The following is a 22,033-nucleotide window of genomic DNA, read 5'->3' as shown; positions in this document are numbered from 1 at the left end:
CTATAGAACTTACGAAATGGTGACTTTATACGAGACCGTTGATATCATTGCTTCGTCAACTTCTTTTTCAATAATTTACCACGTTTTAATAGAAATTGTTCATGCGTAGAGCATGCTCTTGCGTATCGAATCAACTGAGAGATATAAACTTCGTTTGCAGATTACAAAGGTATATTGCTAAATAAAGAAATTTGACGATTGAAAAGTTAGTCATCACCTTTATCATGAAGCTTTGTTGTAAGGTAATCATTAAGTCTTTTTTCTAATAAAAGATCCAAAAATGAAACAGATATGTCAAACTCGATGGTTTCTTTTATTTCCATAGGGACTCCCCATCTTAATTGTTAAAAAAAATATATCTACTGTACTATAAACATTATATAAATGGTGCCTGTTTTGGAGGGTAACAGTTGAAATTGACACCCCTCGGAAAACCATTGTCAACCTCCGCTGACGCGTCGGTTGACAATGGTTTTCCTTGGGGTGTCAATTTCAACTGTTACCCTCCAAAACAGGCACCATTTATTTTATTATACTGAACGTCTTATTGATTTAGGATGTCAGCAAAAAAAAAATCGTCGATCATCTTTACGTTCAAGTTAAGAAAGCTTTCAAACTCCCCGCTACTGCGAAAAAGATTAACTGACCTCTTTATTGTTTGTTTGATTCTCTAAGAGTCCTTTATCATATAAAGTTTCGTTATTTCTGCACTCGCAAACATGTTTCGACTGTCGTTTGTTGGGGACCCCGTTTGTTGTTTTCAAGTAAGCTACATCGGACGCAAGCTTTTACTGGCGTCAAGTTTATTCTGGTTCTTTCAAACGCGCAACTGACGTTTTGAGAATTCTACGGTGAACCGTACGCGCATAATTTCCACGCATGTGACATTACCGTTGTGTTACCCGTTGTCACGTGTGTTGCTAAGGCTGGGGGTAATAGAACGGATTGTTAACTGCGTCTAAACCAATCAGATTTTAGTATTTTACACGAAAGTATAATAATATAGTATATTAGATATATTTTTTAAACAATTAAGATGGGGAGTGACTCTGTTTATTTCAAGCTCACCGAGATATACCGTGTAGACATAAGAAATCCATAGGCGTCGGAACCGGGGGGGGGGGGGGGGGGGGGGGGGGCTTAGCCCCCCCCCCCACTTTTGTTTTGCAAATATATACTTAGTATAGACATTGAACATATCTTCGAAGGTTTAGCCCCCCCCCACTTTCCACAGATACGTCTAAGTATAGGTTCAAAATGTTGAAAGTGGTGGTGTGTGGAAAAAAAAATGGTACTGAAGTTCGAACCCCCCCCCCCCCGAAATAGGATTTTCGTGTTTCCATTTTTTCTGTTTTTTTTTTTTTTTTTTTTTTTTTTTTTTTTTGCTTGTCAGGTTTTTTTTGAAGGTACAATTTTTTTTTTACACTTAGCCCCCCCACTTTCAATTTGCTTCCGACGCCAATGCATAAGAAATCACTATCATTAAAACAGAAATACCGGTAGGTCTGCTAATAATGGGGCACAATTGGTAGCCATGGGAATTCCAATAGATTGTTGGATGACATAGTCTCCAAAAACCACTGACATAGTGTTGAAGTATTGTGTGCATGATTTGCCGAAATTAAGAGGTTGAACTTTTTAAAGAGGTTGAAATAACAGTCATTCTTCGGGATAAGAGAACTAAGGTGTCCGTTGTATTCGCTGAGACAATCCTGTTTGTAAATTATTCCCCTCCACGAACTGCATGGTCCAAGGGAAAAGGAGGACGTTTGATAATCAATCTTGCAGGATTGTATTTGGTATGCCATCTACATGTATATACATGTACCAATTACATTATTCATCCATTTTCTCGACTTGAAGGAAAAGACCGAGTGATGTTTCTATTGTTCATGTTGTTGATGTGTACGTGTATGTCGTGATCGACATACACATTGTGGAATGAATCGGATCACACATCGTGCTTTAAATTAGCCTACTCAGGTCAGCTTTGTGGCCCATGCGCCTCTTATATGGATTAAAAAAAAAAAAAATTATAGTTGATGAAGTAAATTTTTACCAAACTGTTTTTCAGTTCGGAAGAATTCAATGTGAATGCATGGATAGTTCTGCACGATTCAGGGCAGAAGATTGGAAAATGTGTTTTCCGTTTTGATTGGTTTTGTCTTTTAGAAAATTTATGCACTTCCGGGCTAAACACAGGTAAAAATAGAACGCTCAATTTTTCCATGTTTTTCTAACTTATTACAGTTTAAAGTCGCATGAACTATAGGGGAAATATGAAGTGGCACCCGGGTCTTATTAAAAAATGATACATCTCCCAAATTTTACGCGGCTGTCATTGTTCATTGTTGATAATGATTTTTCCAGTCATGTGATGCCGCCCCTTTTTTTCTGACTGTGTTGTCAGTGGGTATGTTTCTAAGATTATTGTAAGGAAATGGTGCTTCTTTTAATTCATAAAAACCTATATTTGGCTTGTTGTTCTTAGATAAATTAATTTCCATTGATATTTATCGCGGAAGACGACCAACTCTATGACATGACTGCCCAGGTTTGTTTAAAAAAAAAAAACAACAACAACAGCATACTAAGGAAAAAAATCACATACTAACCATGGCTTTTCATTTGTAAATATATAATTTTATCTTAGATAAAAAGTCAAGCCAGGATAGGGATTTACATACTAAAGATGTGCATTCAAGAGAAATGAATAGTGATTATTTTGTAAAACCTATCAAACCATGCACTGGTCTATGAATATGTTACTCATTATGGAAGGTCTTTTCCAGGTTTCTGCTACTCCGTACCTAAATGCCAGAGATGTCTTGTCAAAGCTTCAACATTCCAAATGTTCCTCCAGACTTACGTAGGGAAGAGACAGTCCACCAGATCGCCGATTCCCTCAACTATTTAGATCAGGTCGCTAATGAAGTGTTCAAAAGAATCGGCACCAAGATCAGCGAAAATAGGACAAAACTTCAGAGGGTCAATGACAGAATAAGCTTAGCTCAGGCAAAAGTGGACAAAATCAAGGGAAGTAATAAAGCTACAAAGGTGTTCGCCTCAGCCAAATACCCTGCGGCTGAGAATCAAGAGGAATATCAAATAATGTTTCCCTTAGAGAGCACCAATGGGCTGCGGGAGATTAAACGACCTCATTACAAAGTGACAACTAAACACAAGGGACTGGACGATAAATCGTTAAGGGAAAAGCTACAGTTCTACAACGTTCATTTGAAGTTGAAGCGTAAAGAGGACGCTAACTTGAGGGACGGACTTGGGGGGTTACCTAAGTCTGTTCCCTCCATCAGCTCTCTGTTGTTGTTTAACACGTCAGAGAACCTGTAAGTATATAACTACAGAGGACAGATTTAAACAGTACACTAGGCTTGGCAATGCATGCTCACGTTAGCTTCTTCAATGTACTATATACAGGGTTATTGTCGCCCTTTCACACTTGCAGACAATTTTGCCTTGTTCAGAATTTGCCCAGTTATAGTTTTATTTGAAAAAAAAAATGTTATCCATGAATTTGTCCCATTATAAATTCGCCTAAATGAGGAGCAAAAATAAAATAGGATGGAAAATTTTACTGTATACAATATTACGTAGAGGCCTAGGGTTCCAATACCAATTGAAAATATTTCTTCTGTTATTTACAGATATAAACAGTACACCATGCTTGATCCCCTGGGAGTAGTGAAGAAGACACGCACAGCAATAGAGGAGGAGAGTGAAATAGACGCTGCACCCACAACCATCACAACAAACGAGGGTCTGCAGGGACAGAGGGTGGACGATATCTCCTTCAAACCCGTCATCGTGGACTTCCCCGAGATAGCCGTCCCAGAATTCCTCCCCAATCTACCAGGTAGGATCAAGTCGATAAGTCGCAGAACTCCTCCCCAATCTACCAGGTAGGATCAAGTCCAGTAGTCCTAGAATTCCTCCCCAATCAACCAGGTAGGATCAAGTCCAGTAGTCCTAGAATTCCTCCCCAATCAACCAGGTAGGATCAAGTCCAGTAGTCCTCCCCAATCTACCAGGTAGGATCAAGTTCCTCCTCCCCAATCTACCAGGTAGGATCAAGTCCAGTAGTCCCAGAATTCCTCCTTAATCTACCAGGTAGGATCAAGTCCAGTAGTCCCAGAATTCCTCCCCAATCTACCAGGTAGGATTAAGTCCTGTAGTCCCAGAATTCCTCCCCAATCTACCAGGTAGGATCAAGTCCAGTAGTCCCAGAACTCCTCCCCAATCTACCAGGTAGGATCAAGTCCTGTAGAAATTCCCGTGTAATTTTTACCATACTAGAACAATTCCTCCCCAATCTACCAGGTAGGATCAAGTCCAGTAGAAATACTCTTGTAATTTATACCATAATAGAACATTACAATGCCATGTACATCAACATGTATCATGTCTAAGAGCAATTTATCACGACATACATGTACATGAGTATAATGTTTAAACAAAGGCTTTATTTACAACTTTGAAACATGATATTCTGTTTCATTATTTAGGTCATTATAACAATGAAAACTGTTACTTTTAGTCCAGACCTAACACATTGTAGTACCAAAATGCCATTAAATATTGTACAAAACCAAGTGTGGAAAAATTAGGTAACAAGTGTTTGACATTCATCATGTACATGTTTACCTGGTATATAAAGAGATCTGTCAGACTTCACATTTCTTATCTTTGTAGGTGTTGCTGATGACCTTTCCTTTGCGGTAGATCAGGAGAAATCCATAGCTCCCTCAGTCCTCGGCAGTATCATTCCAGACCTTCCTTCAGTAGTACCTGAAGAAACTCTCCCCTCAGTTCCAGAAATATCCCAGGCCCCATCCAGTACAGGTGCACCCCCTCCCCCTAGTGCTGCGCCCCCACCTCCCCCTCCCCCATCAGCACCACCTCCCCCTCCTGCAGGTGCCCCTCCACCACCACCCCCACCCCCTGCTCCAGACGCCCCATCCCCTCCACCACCACCACCAAGTGGTGTCCCAGAATCAGCGCCAGCAGAAGTGACTGCGCCCAGTGACTCACGGTCCAGTCTACTCGATGCCATACGTAAGACAGGTGGTGTAAGTGGCGCAAAGTTGAAGAGTGCCAAAGATAGGAAACTGGAGAAGAAGAAAAAGAAGGAAGAGAAAGCCGCGGCGGCCCCCAGTGGTGGTGGAGGAGGAGGGGATCTAATGAGTGACCTCTTCAGTCGACTGACCATGAGGAGGAAGGGCATTTCTGGGGGTGGGGGAGGTGGTAAAGGAGGGACTGACAGTTCAGATGCCCCACCCCCACCACCCACAGGGGGAGGGGGAGCCATGGACAAGATTTCCTCAATGATACCCCCACCTCCTAAGTCTGGGGGTGGGGATGATGACGAAGATGATTGGGAATAAAAGTTTGACTGTTGTTATATATTCACATATTGTTTTCATCTCATCATCATTTATAAATTGTTTTCAAGTTCTATTTTTCATTGCATTCAGTAATTACTGTATATTAACAATATTTATCACAAGCATGGATTTTTTTTAAGTGTAATTATCTCTGTCATCTGATTTTTTAACGATTTCTTGGTGATTCTAATTAAGTAAGAAATGCATGTTGAAGTTTGATTTTAATTTATTGGTAAAAAATGAACAAAACAGAAACAAACACATAAAGCTACCATATTATTCATATAAAATAATCTATGAAGCGTCTAGCAATAGTGCTTAATGGATCAAAATGTGAGAGTCTATGCTTTTTCAAATTAAGGAAGCTCTAAATACTGCACACTAAAGAGTTCTATTTAAAGGGTAGTTTAATGCAGTTAGAGTGAGCTGTCCTTTAAGAAAGATAAAAAAGATGGTTATTAATTGATACATGTAATTACACAGTTTGTATTTAATAAGGTGATTCTGCAAGATAATGCACCATGAAAAATGACCGTATTGATGGACAACTGTTTAAAAAAACTCAGAAAATCTTATCTGCATTAAACTGAATAATGAGTTCCACAGCTTTTATTGTTTTTATGAGATTTTCTTTCAGCTGCATGTCTTTATTGATTCTCCAATATATCTAAGATTCCAGTGTGTCTAAGCAAGCATTGTTACAGTAAACATGGTCCACTTTTAGAACTGATTCATTATGGGGTGAATTTGTCTGAGAATGTTTCTAGGTTGTGTGCATGAGTCAACAATACACAGGTCATTAATTAGCTGCACTAAAAAATTGTTAACATGTTTGTTGAAATGTTTATATAAATATGTATGTACATTAAAATGTACATTAACAAGTTAAAATTTATAGCAATAAACACTTCATCCAAATTTTGTGCAGTTATTTGTTTGTGATTTAAAAAAAAATGATCAGTAGTTGTTCATTGATGAAGCAGGAGGTCAAGGTCTTTATTGCAATATTATCATTTAAAAATAAAATATGTTTCAGGAAAGGACACTGTAATTTTAAAACTGAAAGGAGGGAAGGGGTGGGGGGTGGGGGGTTGATAGCTTTTGGATTCAGGATTTTTTTGTATGTGAGGGGGCAGAGATACATGTACATGCATGGGGTATGATTTTTTTTTAAATTTGAACAAAGAATAATACCTCATGTAGTTCTTCATCATGTTCTGGTTACATGTAAAGTTAACATTAGTTTGTTAATTTCTTTTACTGGCAAATAGCAATTCATCTAAACACTTGTCACAATGACATAATCCTTTGCATCATAAAATTTCAACTTTCACGTAGTGGTTTTGTTTTTTTTAAGAAATCTGAATCTAAATTAATGTAAATCTGAATGCAACAATCAAAAACAAGACAGGTGCAAAGAATGCATTATTAATCCATATGATAAACTAATAGAATGCTTTTGCTCTTAATCTTGTTATGAAATGTCAACCGGGATTTCAACATGGGCCCTGTGAATCTCCAGTCAGGTGCTCTACCAACTGAGTTATCTGGCTACTGGTGATGGAAATTATCTGACCGACACATGAATTTGTTTAATGTTTCTCTCAAGAATTTTCAAATAATATTGAGACTCCATCACTTGCTGGTGGAGCGGCTGCAGCAGCGTAGATTCACCTCAAATTGAGAAGCATGCAGTAGTGGATTTGGAACATCTAACTTTAATTAGATTGAGTTTGACCTTTACGTGACACTCAGGGCCATTGAGCAGTAATGAACAAATTCATCCCAGCACTGACTGTAAAACAGAACCATATTCTACGGTGGGATTCAAACCCACAGCATAAGGATCAACTTCTTACCTAATGCAACTCTTAACAGCAGAATGCAAAATCCATTTAAGATATTTTGATTTTTATAAACCACAGTAGCTCATACCAACAGAAAATATATTCTTTATAAATAATTATGTAGCCCACTTATGTTCCACTTTCTTATAAGATTGCAAGTGCCAAAACTGTCTCTGCTGTTCATGTATCTTTTGAATTGTTTACAGATAGACAGACATTTCACCCTTACCATATTATACAACCCATCTCTTGTCCAGTACTGCTACATGAACAAATCACACAAATTATGATTTAAAAGTCAATTTAATTTATTGAAAACAAATAAAATTGGCTATATAAATTGGAAGCCCATCATATTGTACTGAAAATCTATGTAACTATAAATAAGTCAGAATCCACTTGTTTATATTTCCTTTAACTGCACTACAAATACAATGTTACAAGTATCTATGCATGTGCATGTATATTGTTTTCATCTAAGGTAGGAACTGTTTTGAATAAGGATTTTCTGTACATTAAATTTGGATTTCATAATCATTTATCACATATTTCCTGTCAAAAAATACTGCACAGTAACATAAACAAATTAGTTTAAAATTGATTATCATATTAATTGTAATTATGTGTGTGAAAGTAAAATTTCAATTATTATTCCTCTGGAATGAGATTTAGAAAAATAAACTACATACAGATGTATGGCACATTACTTTGAATAATTCTTTCCACTCAGGCAGAAACATAATTAACTTAATTGGGTATAAAAACTGAGTTCATATTGCCAGGGGTGGATGTATAGAGTGTACAGCCTGAACCATAATAAATTCCAGGATCATTTATCTGTATGCCTGAGGGTCATTTATAACAAAATGACAGATTTTGTACAAAATTTAGTAATTAAATTCTTCTGACTTTAAAAGAGCATTTTTTTTAGAAACCATGTGATATTTCTTTAGAATTTGGCTGCCATGCATGCTCATTGAAAAAAAAATTATACATGCAGTCACTCTACGGGGCTTTATTTCCTATAAAGACTAGATTAAAACATTGATTGGTACATGTATTCTCAAATCCAGATATATAATTATTTTTATCATCTGGATCTTATTTGTAGCACACAAAGTTATGCTTAAAAATTTTTGTTAATTCAAAGCACTATAAGCTCTTTATAATTTAATAATGTAATAATTAAAAAAATATAGAGAAAAAAAATTTGAGAAAATATTTGATGCCATTTTTTTTTAAAAATATCTTACAATCAACTGAAAAATTGTGAAGAATAAATAAACTTAACCTGTTTTATCACAGTGACTTTAGTTATCATTTTTTACATCTCTAGTCTTTTACTGTGTTATTATGATCCTGAATATTCCTTAGTGGCTATATAAACCCCAAATTTTATATTTCAGTTTTTATCAAGTTATGGACATGTCAGTCCTAAAAGCTGCTCGCAGCTCAACAGGATATATACAATTCATGTGTAACGTACATGTACATTTGTAATTACCGTACTAATATATGGCAGAGACAAAATTTACTGCTCAACAACAAAAAAATCCCAAAACCTCTATGTAGAAAAAAAATTATTATTATAAAATTAAAAAGACTGCATGTTATATAAAAAAAAAGAGAGAGAAAAGTCATAAATTATTTGATTTGCTTGTGACTCGTGTTTCGTTTTAGTTTAAATTTTAACAACTTGGTGTATTTCTTTAGTAGTTATTATTTGATTTGCTTGTAACTTTTGTTTCGTTTTGGTTTAAATTTTAACAATTTGGCGTATTTCTTTAGTAGAGTTTCCCAATAACAAGACACATCTTCCATTCTGAGGTGATCCCAGATAAACTGTCGACCTCTGTAAAAATATTAAATAGACGGCATGTAGTTTTTGTCAAAATGATTCAAATTACAAAATAACTGAACTCAATATTTACTGTCAACAAACTACATGTATAATCAGGAACCAATAAAAGTAACCTGTAATGATTTTTCTTTAATTTCGATTTTTACTTTTTCTAATAAATGAAAATCAAACAGAGGTAATTTTTAACATATGTTCAAAAGGAAATAATGAGAACTCTTTGTACAAATTATTTACAAACTGTAAACAAAAACATAGAACATTGCATTAAAAAATATTGAAATGAAAATTATTTATTTGCCATTGAATATTATATCGTGTCCATTTTCCCCACAAAATATATCCCAAAATTTCAAAACAATGTGACTGTTATACATCAAGAAACATCTTACCTTTTGGGAATTTCAAGTTTATGTGCCTGTTATATATCAAGATGTGGTTCTTACCTCATGGCTATTTCATGTACAACATCATCATTCTCTTTTGCAAACTCCAGAAGTTCCCTATTAAAGGAAAAATTCCATACATTAATTTATACAATACACTTAACCAGAATATGTATCACAATTGACCAGAATATGTACAGTATCACAATTAACCAGAATATGTATCCCAATTAACCAGAATATGTATCACTTTATCCCATTCTGAATCTAAATCTGAGCTGCTTCTAGAGAAACCTGAAACACTTATTAAACCTGTCTATAACTAGAATGCTGATTACAGTGTAGATTTGTTATTGTACATTTCCTGATTTAGCTCAGAGCAAAATCAGTGTTTGAAACTCACTGTAAAATTAGCTAGACATGTTATTTTTTATAAAAACTGAATGAATCTGTAAAAGTATTAAACAAAGGGTAAATTCTGCGCAATAATTCAATTTCAAATGTGCATTTTAAATGTGCTAATCGAAGAGCTTGACTAAAGTGAACCTCAGGTCAGAGGAGTTATCTACCTTTATCAACACTCAATAATAAGTGCTGTCTTGTAAATCAAAGCATAGACTAAAAGCAACAGTGATAAAATGACTAATTATTGAATAAGCTGTATATTGACTAACATGAGTCCACCAACTCTAGTTTAACAAATTCTACTCACTGTTATTAGAAGTTAAGTTTTATACTCACTCCACATCTGATAGATCGTCCTTGACTGGTATATAGTGGACCCAGGGCTTCATGGTGGGGTAGAAGAATTCTAACCAGGCAGTCCCTACATGGAAGACTACAGACTCACACAGAAACAGGTGCTTAAAACGGAAACTGGCAGCCACCCCGCGGAAGTTAAACAAGTACCTGTAAGAAATGTCTCAAATGTTAAATATATAACATTAATGTAAGAAATGTCCCAAAAGCTCAATATATAACATTAATTTAAGAAATGTACATTTTTTTTCTCCTGTTCGAGAGTGAAACTAAGCCCATGGAACAAAATGCTCTCCTCAGAAAATATGACAATAATCTACATTTCATTAGCATATTTCTTTTACCAATTGTGATAAATGTACTACTGTTCTTAGCAAAGATTATAAAAGACTTTTTCATTTATATTTTTATTTAAATCTTCGTATTATAATTATGATCCGACAGGAGCCTTGGGGGCCAAAACTTGAACAAACTTACATTTGACACTCAATAACAAATCCTACATCTAACTCTGCCTCCCTTAGCCCTGTGGCTCTTGAGAAGAGGATTTTTAATTGACTTATCATATTTCATAATTTCTTCTTCTTCTGAGGTCTTTCATCCATAAAATTGAAATTTTCTTTATCCAAGAACACTTTTTGTTGTGAAGTTTGTCAATGAATTCAGTCAGGAAAGATGAAAGGTTTTACATAAGAAACATAACACAGAAAGACAGAAGGGTGCTGAACATGCTTGGATAAAAAAAACTCACCTCATCCTCTAACCCACATGAATTTAGAGAATTCTTAGCTCTAATTGCTGCTGATATTGTTTCTTTATTAATATTAATTACAGGAATATTAATTAAAACAATAACTTGACTTACTTGTAATCACAGTGGTCCTCTAACTTGACTTACTTGTAATCACAGTGGTCCTCTAACTTGACTTACTTGTAATTACAGTGGTCCTCTAAGTTGACTTACTTGTAATTACAGTGGTCCTCTAACTTGACTTACTTGTAATTACAGTGGTCCTCTAACTTGACTTACTACTAATCACAGTGGTCCTCTAACTTGACTTACTTGTTATCACAGTGGTCCTCTAATTTGACTTACTTGTAATTACAGTGGTCCTCTAACTTGACTTACTTGTAATCACAGTGGTCCTCTAACTTGACTTACTTGTAATTACAGTGGTCCTCTAACTTGACTTACTACTAATCACAGTGATCCTCTAACTTGACTTACTTGTTATCACAGTGGTCCTCTAATTTGACTTATTTGTAATCACAGTTGTCCTCTAATTTGACTTACTACTAATCACAGTGGTCCTCTAACTTGACTTACTTATAATCACAGTGGTCCTCTAAAGTGACTTACTTGTAATCACAGTGGTCCTCTAACTTGACTTACTTGTAATCACAGTGGTCCTCTAACTTGACTTACTTTTAATCACAGTGGTCCTCTAGCTTGACTTCCTACAAATCACAGTGGTCCTCTAACTTGACTTACTACTAATCACAGTGATCCTCTAATTTGACTTACTTGTAATCACAGTGGTCCTCTAACTTGACTTACTTGTAATCACAGTGGTCCTCTAACTTGACTTACTACTAATCACAGTGATCCTCTAACTTGACTTACTACTAATCACAGTGATCTTCTAACTTGACTTACTTTTAATCACAGTGGCCCTCTAGCTTGACTTCCTACTCATCACAGTGGTCCTCTAACTTGACTTACTACTAATCACAGTGATCCTCTAATTTGACTTACTTGTAATCACAGTGGTCCTCTAACTTGACTTACTTGTTATCACAGTGGACCTCTAACTTGACTAACTTGTAATCACAGTGGTCCTCTAATTTGACTTACTTGTAATCACAGTGGTCCTCTAACTTGACTTTGTACTAATCACAGTGGTCCTCTAACTTGACTAACTTGTAATCACAGTGGACCTCTAACTTGACTAACTTGTAATCACAGTGGTCCTCTAACTTGACTTACTACTAATCACAGTGATCCTCTAACTTGACTTACTTGTAATCACAGTGGTCCTCTAACTTGACTTACTTGTAATCACAGTGGACCTCTAACTTGACTAACTTGTAATCACAGTGGTCCTCTAATTTGACTTACTTGTAATCACAGCAGCGTTTTTTTTTTACATTATATAACTGGTACCGATAAACGGCACCAGTGCCAATGCGAAATAACATTAATTTTTCCCAATTCTGTGACTAAAAATTCCCAATTCAACTCTGAAGCAAAAGATTACGACGACATCATATTTCTTGTTAAATGAAACATTGTACAACTTGACTAATTGCTTTACTTCCAGTTAAATCGAAAGTAGAGAAAGTTGTTATTTGGCGGGACCAGTGGTTTAGACAACATAATGTCATACATTTTGACAAATTGAAAGCATGAAAATGTGAAAACAAGGGACGTTGATATCAAAAACAATAAGTACTTGTTGTTTATTCTTTAAAACAAGCAGTAATGGGTAATTAAGTTGGTATAAATGCAAAATATGTTGCATTCACATAAATAAGAAAAAACTTGCTTTTCTTTTCTTTGATGTTATTTTTCCCAATTGAACCGGTACCGGACCCTTTCCCAAAGGGTGGAAAAAAATCGCTGCACAGTGGTCCTCTAACTTGACTTATAATCACAGTGGTCCTCTAACTTGACTTACTTGTAATCACAGTGGTCCTCTAACTTGACTTACTTGTAATCACAGTGGTCCTCAAACTTGACTTACTTGTAATCACAGTGGTCCTTTAACTTGACTTACTACTAATCACAGTGGTCCTCTAACTTGACTTACTACTAATCACAGTGATCCTCTAATTTGACTTACTTGTAATCACAGTGGTCCTCTAACTTGACTTACTTATAATCACAGTGGTCCTCTAACTTGACTTACTTGTAATCACAGTGGTCCTCTAACTTGACTTACTTGTAATCACAGTGGTCCTCTAACTTGACTTCCTACTAATCACAGTGGTCCTCTAACTTGACTTACTACTAATCACAGTGGTCCTCTAATTTGACTTACTTGTAATCACAGTGGTCCTCTAACTTGACTTACTTATAATCACAGTGGTCCTCTAACTTGACTTACTTGTAATCACAGTGGTCCTCTAACTTGACACACTACTAATCACAGTGATCCTCTCAGGGATGGACATTAACGGTTGTCCGATTGCCCGGGACAAGTAAATTCTCAGTTCGGGCATGTGAAACTATCAATGTACTTGTCCGATCGGGCAAGTGGATATTTCTGACAGAAACATTTCTTTTAATCTCACATAAGTTTATAAACAACACAATAAATCAAACACTTGATTTCCGTCAAAAACGGGACATTGTTGTTGCATTCAGTCAGTTCAGAAATCGGGTTCGTTTTTCTTTTTTTTGTCAAAAACATACGATTATCGCAAACTTACATTACAGTCTTATTATGAAAGAGAGATTACGCTTTCTCTACAATTAAGGAATTTTTATTCACGTCAAACTTTGCAGGTCAATTTTTTATAGGAAAAATTACAAAAATGTGTAAATAATATTCCTGCATACTCTGTGTTTTCAGGATAGTTACATGTAAATGACAGGAAAGTGTTTTATATACATGTACATTTACAAATGTAGCATCACCACCATATCAACATTTTTTCTGGCAGTTAACTTCAAAACAGAGATTAATTTGTCAACTTTCATATTTACAACAAATTAAGGTACAATAATTGGTTTTTTTTTTCTTAAAAATTTTGGGCAACCAAATTTTGCACCAAGTCAAAATTGAATATAAATAAAAGTTAATGATGAACAGTTTGTCAGTGCAACTCCTTTTTTTGTCATAAACCGCTGCACAGAATTTCGTCAAACTTTGCAGGTATTTAAGACACAATGTGTAGATGTGCATATTACCAGGAAATTCCGATTCCATTATTTTTTCCAGGAATTTCTGCACTTTTTAACTTAGGCATTTGGCCATACCTTGAATATAGAGATGAACAGTTTGTCAGCGCAACTCCTCATAAACCGCTGCACAGAATTTCGTCAAACTTTGCAGATATTTAAGACACAATGTGTAGATGTGCATATTACCAGGAAATTCCGATTCCATTATTTTTTCCAGGAATTTCTGCACTTTTTAACTTAGACATTTGGCCATACCTTGAATATAGAGATGAACAGTTTGTCAGCGCAACTCCTCATAAACCACTGCACAGAATTTCGTCAAACTTTGCAGCTATTTAGGACACAATGTGTTGATGTGCATATTATCAGGAAATTCCGATTCCATTATTTTTTCCAGGAATTTCCGCACTTTTTAACTTAGACTTTTTGGCTATATTTTGAATATAGAGATGAACAGTTTGTCAGCACCACTCCTCTTAAACCGCTGCACAGAATTTCGTCAAACTTTGCAGATATTTAGGACACAATGTGTAGATGTGCATATTACCAGGAAATTCCGATTCCATTATTTTTTCCGGGAATTTCCGCACTTTTTAACTTAGACTTTTTGGCCATATTTTGAATATAGAGATGAACAGTTTGTCAGCACCACTCCTCTTAAACTGTTGTACATAGTTTTGTCAACCTATGCAGATATTTAGGACATATTCCATTATTTTATCCCAAAGAGTTTTGCCTATTATTCAAGAAAATTTCTCAACCCCCCCCCCCCCCCCCCCCCCCCCCCAACCACTTCAAATTAATGTTTGGATTTGTATAATGCCAAGAAATTTTGATTCAATTATTTATCTAGAAATTTCATTCCACATTTAAATGTCCTAATGTGCAAGACATTTTGATGTGAAGATTTTTTTTACAATTATTGCCCTTTTTGATCTATACTGTGTATTTAAAGTGCACTGTGCCTTTCATTATGTGTTTCACCGTCAAGTTTTGGGGGAGCGTGGGGTATGTGAGCTAGCTCACTTTTTCTTTCATTTGACTTACTTGTAATCACAGTGGTCCTCTAACTTGACTTACTTGTAATCACAGTGGTCCTCTAACTTGACTTACTTATAATCACAGTGGTCCTCTAACTTGACTTACTTGTAATCACAGTGGTCCTCAAACTTGACTTACTACTAATCACAGTGATCCTCTAATTTGACTTACTTGTAATCACAGTGGTCCTCTAATTTGACTTACTTGTAATCACAGTGGTCCTCTAATTTGACTTACCACTAATCACGTGCTCCTCTAGCTTGACTTACTTGTAGTCACAGTGGTCCTCTAACTTGATGTCCTTTGCTGGGGGTCTGTGTAAGGTGTCCTGTCATAAAAACAAACTTGTCTTAAACTATCATCTACAAACAAGTACAGACATTGTCATAGTTGCTTTTCAGGGGAAAATGGTTTAATTTCTTTGATAACTTGGATGAAAGTAGTGCACCCCTCAAGTACTCACTGCCTCAAACCTCCAGAGATATTAGTGGTGTAACCCCACTTGCCAACCCCACCCACACTCACTGCCTCAAACCTCCAAGGATATTAGTGGTGTAACTCCCCTCCCTAACCCATCCACACTCACTGCCTCAGACCTCCAGGATCCCCCTCAGCAAATATCTTAGATCTCCTGGCCTAGTTAGGTGTTCCCCCCCAAGTACTCACAGTCTCTGACCTCCAGACCTGGATTTTGCCCCCCCCCCCAGTACTCACTGCCTCTGACCTCCAGGCCTGGTTTTGCCCCCCCCCCAGTACTCACTGCCTCTGACCTCCAGGCCTGGTTTTTGCCCCCCCCCCCCCAGTACTCACCGCCTCTGACCTCCAGGCCTGGTTTTTGGTGTACTCAGCGTCCACCAGTTCTGGGTTGGACCTGGACAGCAGAATCAGCGGGTCTCTCTCTGAACTGGTCCGAGATCCTCGGAAAAATCCCTTGTTTTTCTTCTTCTCCCAAGGCCAACTCTTAGCAGCTCTGATATTAAAAACAACCTTGCAGAATACAAATTTTTCATTTCTTTAAAATAATACATTAACCATATTCCCCAAGAAACATTATTTTATGTAATGAACTATAATACTAGCAGAACATACATGAACTAGTAAGTTTTACCTGTGATTACCTTGTGATTATCTCCCTTTGCTGGTCCCAGCGCCCCAGTCCTGTGGGGTAGATTGGCCAGACAGCGGGTCCCCCCTCCCAGAATGTCCATGCCGGGTACATGATGTCATGACTCTCCCCCCTCTGTCAAAAAGCAAACCAGAAGTCTCTGTTGAGACTGTTGCTCTACTGGTTTGTACTGATCAAAAACCGATGCACAGAATTATGTATCTTAGTGTAGTGTACTTGTGTGATAAGTTATATTGAAATCAGACCAAAACTGTAGAAGGAGTAGCATTTTAAAGGAATTCCACAGAAAATTCTACTTTTAGTAACCATGGCAACACCGTTCATTGAAATCAAAAACCGATGCACTATTACACTGTAAATAAGTGTAGTTTACTTGTGTGCCAAGTGATAATGAAATCAGACCAAAACTGTAGAAGGAGTAGCGTTTTAAAGGAATTTCTCCGAAATTCTATTTTTAGTAACCATTGCAACACCGCTCATTGAAATCAAAAACCGATGCACTATTTTATGTATCTTAGTGTAGTCTACTTGTGTGCCAAGTGATATTGAAATGAGACTAAAACTGTAGAAGAACTGGTGTTTTAAAGGAATTTCAAAGAAAATTCTATTTTTAGTAACCATGGCAACATCGTTCATTGAAATCAAAAACCGATGCACCATTTTATGTATCTTAGTGTAGTCTACTTGTGTGCCAAGTGATATTGAAATGAGACTAAAACTGTAGAAGGAGTAGCGATTTAAAGGAATTTCTCAGAAAATTCTATTTTTAGTAACCATGGCAACACCGCTCACCAAAATCAAAAACCGATGCACTATTTTATGCATCTTAGTGTAGTCTACTTGTGTGCCAAGTGATATTGAAATGAGACTAAAACTGTAGAAGGAGTAGCGTTTTAAAGGAATTTCACAGAAAATTCTATTTTTAGTAACCATGGCAACATCGTTCATCGAAATCAAAAACCAATGCACTATTTTATGTATCTTAGTGTAGTCTACTTGTGTGCCAAGTTATATTGAAATCAAACCAAAACTGTAGAAGGAGTAGCGTTTTAAAGGAATTTCTCCAAAAATTCTATTTTTAGTAACCATGGCAACACCGTTCATCGAAATCAAAAACCGATGCACTATTTTATGTATCTTAGTGTAGTCTACTTGTGTGCCAAGTTATATTGAAATCAGACTAAAACTGTAGGAGGAGTAGCGTTTTGAAAAATTGTTTACAGACAGACGGACAGACAGACAGACAGACAGACAGACAGACAGACGGACGGACGCCGGACGCATTACTATCGCATAAGCTCTTCTGGTCTCTGACCAGTAGAGCTAATAAAACCAGCTATCAGAGTTATTGCCCTTTATCAGCATGATTCTTCAATCATACATGTAGCTATCCCCTTTTATCACACGAATTTTCTTTTTATGACCACATTAGAGTTACTCCCCTTTATCACAACTATTTTTCATGCCATTTAAGAGTAATCCCCCTTTATCACAATGATTATTCTATCTACATGATTGTATTTTCAAATTTACATAAAGTTCTATTTTGCTCTTCAGAACAAAACAAATCAAATCAAAAGAACTGATTGAATTATTTAGGAGAACTCATATGACTAAACCCTATTCTGTTTTTTTAATATTTCATGATATACATATGTTATACTGTGTACAGAGTTATTTGCACCCTTTCACGCTTGCAAACAATTTTGCCCTGATTTAAATTCATCCAGTCATAGTAATGTTTAAGAAATTATACTGTATTCTTTGAATTTGCCCCTTTTAAAAATGCACAATCGAGGTTAGGACAAAAGGGGCAAAAATAAAATGGGGGCAAACATTTCCCTATATAGAGTATGTAGTTATGAAGTGAATAGAATGTTACCACTTTACTGAAGGAGAAGACAGGTATGGGTGGCTGATAGGATGAAATCTGTGGCCAGTCCCGCGTGTTAATCACCAGCTCCATGTCAGGTAACTTCTGAATCACCCCCAGGATAAAGTGCTCATTACCGCTACACCTGGGACAAGGGAGGTAATTCAGGGGTTAGTTTTTAAAATAATCTCTTGCTAAATGATTTTCATAAACATGCAGATGCTATGGAAGAAGAAAATTTAAAAAATGCAGCCATGTCCTCCTTAACAATTTAATTTCCATCAATTGTCTAAATCAAATAATGAATACAAATAAATGATTTTGCTGGAATTAATATTTGTGAGTTTAAGTAGGTCACAAAACTCTTGGATATTTCTTGCAAACAATAAAATATTTTCAATTCTTCAAGGGTATTTGTTGGTAAGCATGATGGATGTAATTTATTGACATTCTTCCAAAGCAAACATGTTCACAGAGATTGCACAGCAAATCAGCAAAATAACAAATTAATAAGAAATACCAGATACCTTGCTGGGAACATGCAGTCCTCTTCCCTATACAGTTTATGATTGACGATTTGGTAATGGGAGCCGTATTTCTGACTTCTGGCCTGGTTAAAGACTTCCTCTGTAATTCCATTCTTCCATGGAGCTAGGTCTTCTTCAATAACACTTGACATAAAAAAAACAAATTTTAAAATGTAAACTTTGTCTGCGTTTGCCCCAAGTGCCCTTATAAACCAAATCGTCACCAGACACGTTAATGATTACTGTAAGTTTTTTTAATTCCAAAGAGTAAAAATTTCATGATATCTCAAAAAAGTACCAATTGCAATGGTTTTAATTTCACGTTGCAAGTAATTAATTCAAAATTTTGTTTGAGTTGTTAAGCTTTTTTAAAAACTAATAATGTAATTCACGATGGGATTAAATTCGTGGAAAAAATTATAAATCACGAGCATGGCAAAATTGAAACCATCGTGATTATTTGCCAATCTACAGTAATTTTTTAAAATTTTTCACATTACACCCACCTTCTGTGACAGCTGCAGTCATCTTGTGTACAATCTGTGTAACCTTTTACAGCTTTTTCTATCTTCTTCAGGTATTTCTTCCACTTATCACTTTTTGCATCTGTTATTTATAAATGAATAAAACTTTAGAAAAGATTTCTAATTCATCATGACCCATGAAACAAACCAGATGGTTAGGACTTAAGTTGTCCTAAGTTCTATTAATAGTTTGCAGTTAAGTGTAAAGTTTAACGGTATGTCACGATCTAGTTTGACAGCAAATACCGGTAGTACATGCCTCTTAACCTGGAACTTTCTTCTTATCTCTGATTGCAATTGGTTGCTCATGAAACAGATTATTTCCGTGTCAATGTTGATAATCTGAGTTGACCAATCACGTGAATTGTTTACGCTGGATGCATCTGACGAAAAAGAACATGACGACATGCAAAACTTCACACTTAACTGCAAACTATAATATAAATGCATCTTGATAAATTGATAATTAATAAATACCTATATTAGCTGTGGTGTACATTATTTTTGGCTCATCATGTTAATGTTAACAATTCTATATTTTTCAAGGGACATTGATTCAAAGCAAAATTGGAAAATTGTTTAAAAATCATAATACATTTAGGATTATTTGCAAGTGTATGCATATTAAGGTAGCTGCAGCTTTTTCATACAACAATTAACCATTTGACATCACTCTCAGCCTTGCAATGTTTATTTACCGGTATATGCATGTACCAGGAGTGGAGAAAATGTGATAGACCAGACTTGGATTTGAAACTGGGCACCCTAAATCTCGAGTCATGTGCTTTAATACCAACTGAAATTGTTTCTTGACACTGGCAAATAAACCCATCTGACCACCACATTCCTCCCTCCTTAAAGGTCAACCAAGACTCTCCCATTTATACATTTAGGTTTCATACATATTCTAATTATATAATCATTTATTTGTTTTGTTTGTTTAACATTCCTTTTGAGAAATAACTTTCACTTGCCAGATTGAAGAGGGTTGCAAATTTTAAACCAGCTAACATCATAGTACTTGGTACTCAGTAGGGCTGTCACTGGTACCTGATATGACCCGGAACCGCAGAACAATTAATTCGGGTCGGGTTCGGTTCTGTTTTTCCAGAATTTGATTCGGTTCCGATTTGTACAGTTAGTACCTTACCATTATAATGAGATTTAAATAAGTTTGTACAATTGTGACTAGTAGAGTAGGGTTTACCATAAAAATGGCGTCTAAAACGAGAGATTCGTTAGTACCTTGCCATTATAATGAGATTTAAATAAGTTAGTACAATTGTTTTCTAGTCAGGAAACTACTTTAAACTAATTATTATGTTGCTACTTCTTAGAATAAATGAAAATAATTTTTTTTGTTGAATATAATTCAAATCATGAGCTTTTATTCCATTGTATACCCGAACCAAAAAACCCGAAACTGAACCTTAAAAAATTGGAACCGACCCGACCCGAAACATTTTGGAACCGTGACAGCCCTAGTACTCAGAGCCATGACCAATGAGGGTTTTTTAGTGCCAGCACTTACTGCAACCTTGGTTTTTATAGTCTCTTCTGAAGGACTGATTTGAATGTACTGCAGCACTGCATTCGAACCCTGGATGTAAAGATCAACTCCTTACTCCAATCCTTGACTCTAAAGCAGATAATCTAATCACTGAACCATATGACTTAATGCATATAACACTACAGGGTTTAGAGGCCTGCCCTTTCTTAGATAGAATTTCAGGATCAAAGCTGCCGCTAAGGTGTACCAAAGTGGTTACAAGGGATGCACTTGGGTACATCAGGCATATGTTTGGTCCACAGGTACTTGTTTTGTATACGGGTCCCCCTTATTTATACCACAAGGTACCTAACTCATTTTTAGGCTACGTGACCCCCACTTCAAACTCGTATTTTGTTACTAAATCAATCATTAACCTACTTTAAGTTGACATCGTTTGCTTCAAGAGACTTTTTACTTGTCAATAAAAACACATCAGACATCTCTGGTCGAGCCTCTTTATCATAAACTACTCCTTTCTTATTCGAATACTTTTTAAGACTTTCTTAGGATACAAGTTACATGTAGCTCCACTTGGGGTTACAAATTAACGATAAAACCAGAGACCTTGGAACAGAATACTTGGAAGCCTCTGGTGTTATCGTACCCCCAACCGGAAGCAGTATCCTAATAAAAATCTTAAAATGTATCCACGTAACTTTCAAGGAATAAATGAGTTGTTTACAATATAAAGACGCTCGACCAGAGACATCTGAAACAATTTAATTTACAAGAAAAAAGTCTCTTGTAGTGAATGATGTCATTTTAAAGTAGGTTTTTATTGATATATTAAGAAAATACGAACTTGAAGTGGGGTGCCTTAAAAAATGAGTTAGGTACCTGGTGGTAAAAATAAGTAGAGGATGCCCTGTATACAAAACAAGTGCCTGTGTTGTGGTTGTTACTAGCCTTACACAGTTACAATGTAAAACAACAGTACCTTTAGAATATTTTGATTTTTCACTTGTCTTCTCTCTACATTCTTTATCGTCCTTATCACAAACGTCATCCGTTAAAACTACTACCAGAACCGAGAAAATAAAAATATTTCTAAAAAGTAAACGCATTGTTAAAACATCGGGCTCGAAGTTCAACTAAAGTGCCATGTTATCATGATGAATATTCAAGTTCTGTGTCCTGAACTGAAGAACAACACTTTTTAAGCTGAAGTTAAAGATTTTTTTACTTTGGAGTACGTTGCTTCAAGCCTGTCGTTTAAGCCGTTTCAAGTTTT

General features: G+C 36.0%; 2 protein-coding genes across 4 annotated transcripts; one reads left to right on the top strand and one right to left on the bottom strand.

The window, feature by feature from the left end:
* Positions 1-2,145: 2,145 nt before the first annotated feature.
* Positions 2,146-6,320, top strand: LOC134238147 (WASH complex subunit 1-like). 3 transcript variants are annotated; one of them, XM_062720266.1, is made up of 5 exons: positions 2,381-2,432; positions 2,793-3,347; positions 3,666-3,874; positions 4,711-5,404; positions 5,804-6,320. In XM_062720266.1, the coding sequence occupies exons 2-4, from the start codon at positions 2,815-2,817 to the stop codon at positions 5,400-5,402; spliced, it is 1,434 nt and encodes a 477-aa protein (XP_062576250.1). In that variant the 5' UTR covers positions 2,381-2,432; positions 2,793-2,814; the 3' UTR covers positions 5,403-5,404; positions 5,804-6,320. The 3 variants fall into 3 exon arrangements, with proteins under 3 accessions (XP_062576251.1, XP_062576250.1, XP_062576249.1); XM_062720267.1 differs by lacking the exon at positions 2,381-2,432 and adding an exon at positions 2,146-2,202 and having other exon boundaries at positions 4,711-6,320; XM_062720265.1 differs by having other exon boundaries at positions 4,711-6,320.
* Positions 6,321-7,533: 1,213 nt separating this feature from the next.
* Positions 7,534-21,961, bottom strand: LOC134238144 (protein O-glucosyltransferase 1-like). The gene is made up of 10 exons (XM_062720262.1): positions 21,740-21,961; positions 19,233-19,332; positions 18,727-18,870; positions 18,209-18,344; positions 16,319-16,440; positions 16,011-16,170; positions 15,470-15,528; positions 10,235-10,402; positions 9,554-9,610; positions 7,534-9,101 (listed from the first exon to the last, which is right to left on the bottom strand). Exons 1-10 carry the CDS (start codon positions 21,864-21,866, stop codon positions 8,969-8,971), a joined length of 1,206 nt encoding a protein of 401 aa, XP_062576246.1. The 5' UTR covers positions 21,867-21,961; the 3' UTR covers positions 7,534-8,968.
* Between the last annotated feature and the right edge of the window lie 72 nt (positions 21,962-22,033).

The sequence above is a fragment of the Saccostrea cucullata genome, unplaced genomic scaffold (genome assembly GCF_032062105.1).
Source record: "Saccostrea cucullata isolate Sc308-1 unplaced genomic scaffold, CSIRO_AGI_Scuc_v1 ctg3426, whole genome shotgun sequence".
Lineage (NCBI taxonomy): Eukaryota > Metazoa > Mollusca > Bivalvia > Ostreida > Ostreidae > Saccostrea > Saccostrea cuccullata.
Note: the sequence above shows the minus strand (reverse complement) of the source record. Positions and strands in the feature narration are given on the sequence as shown.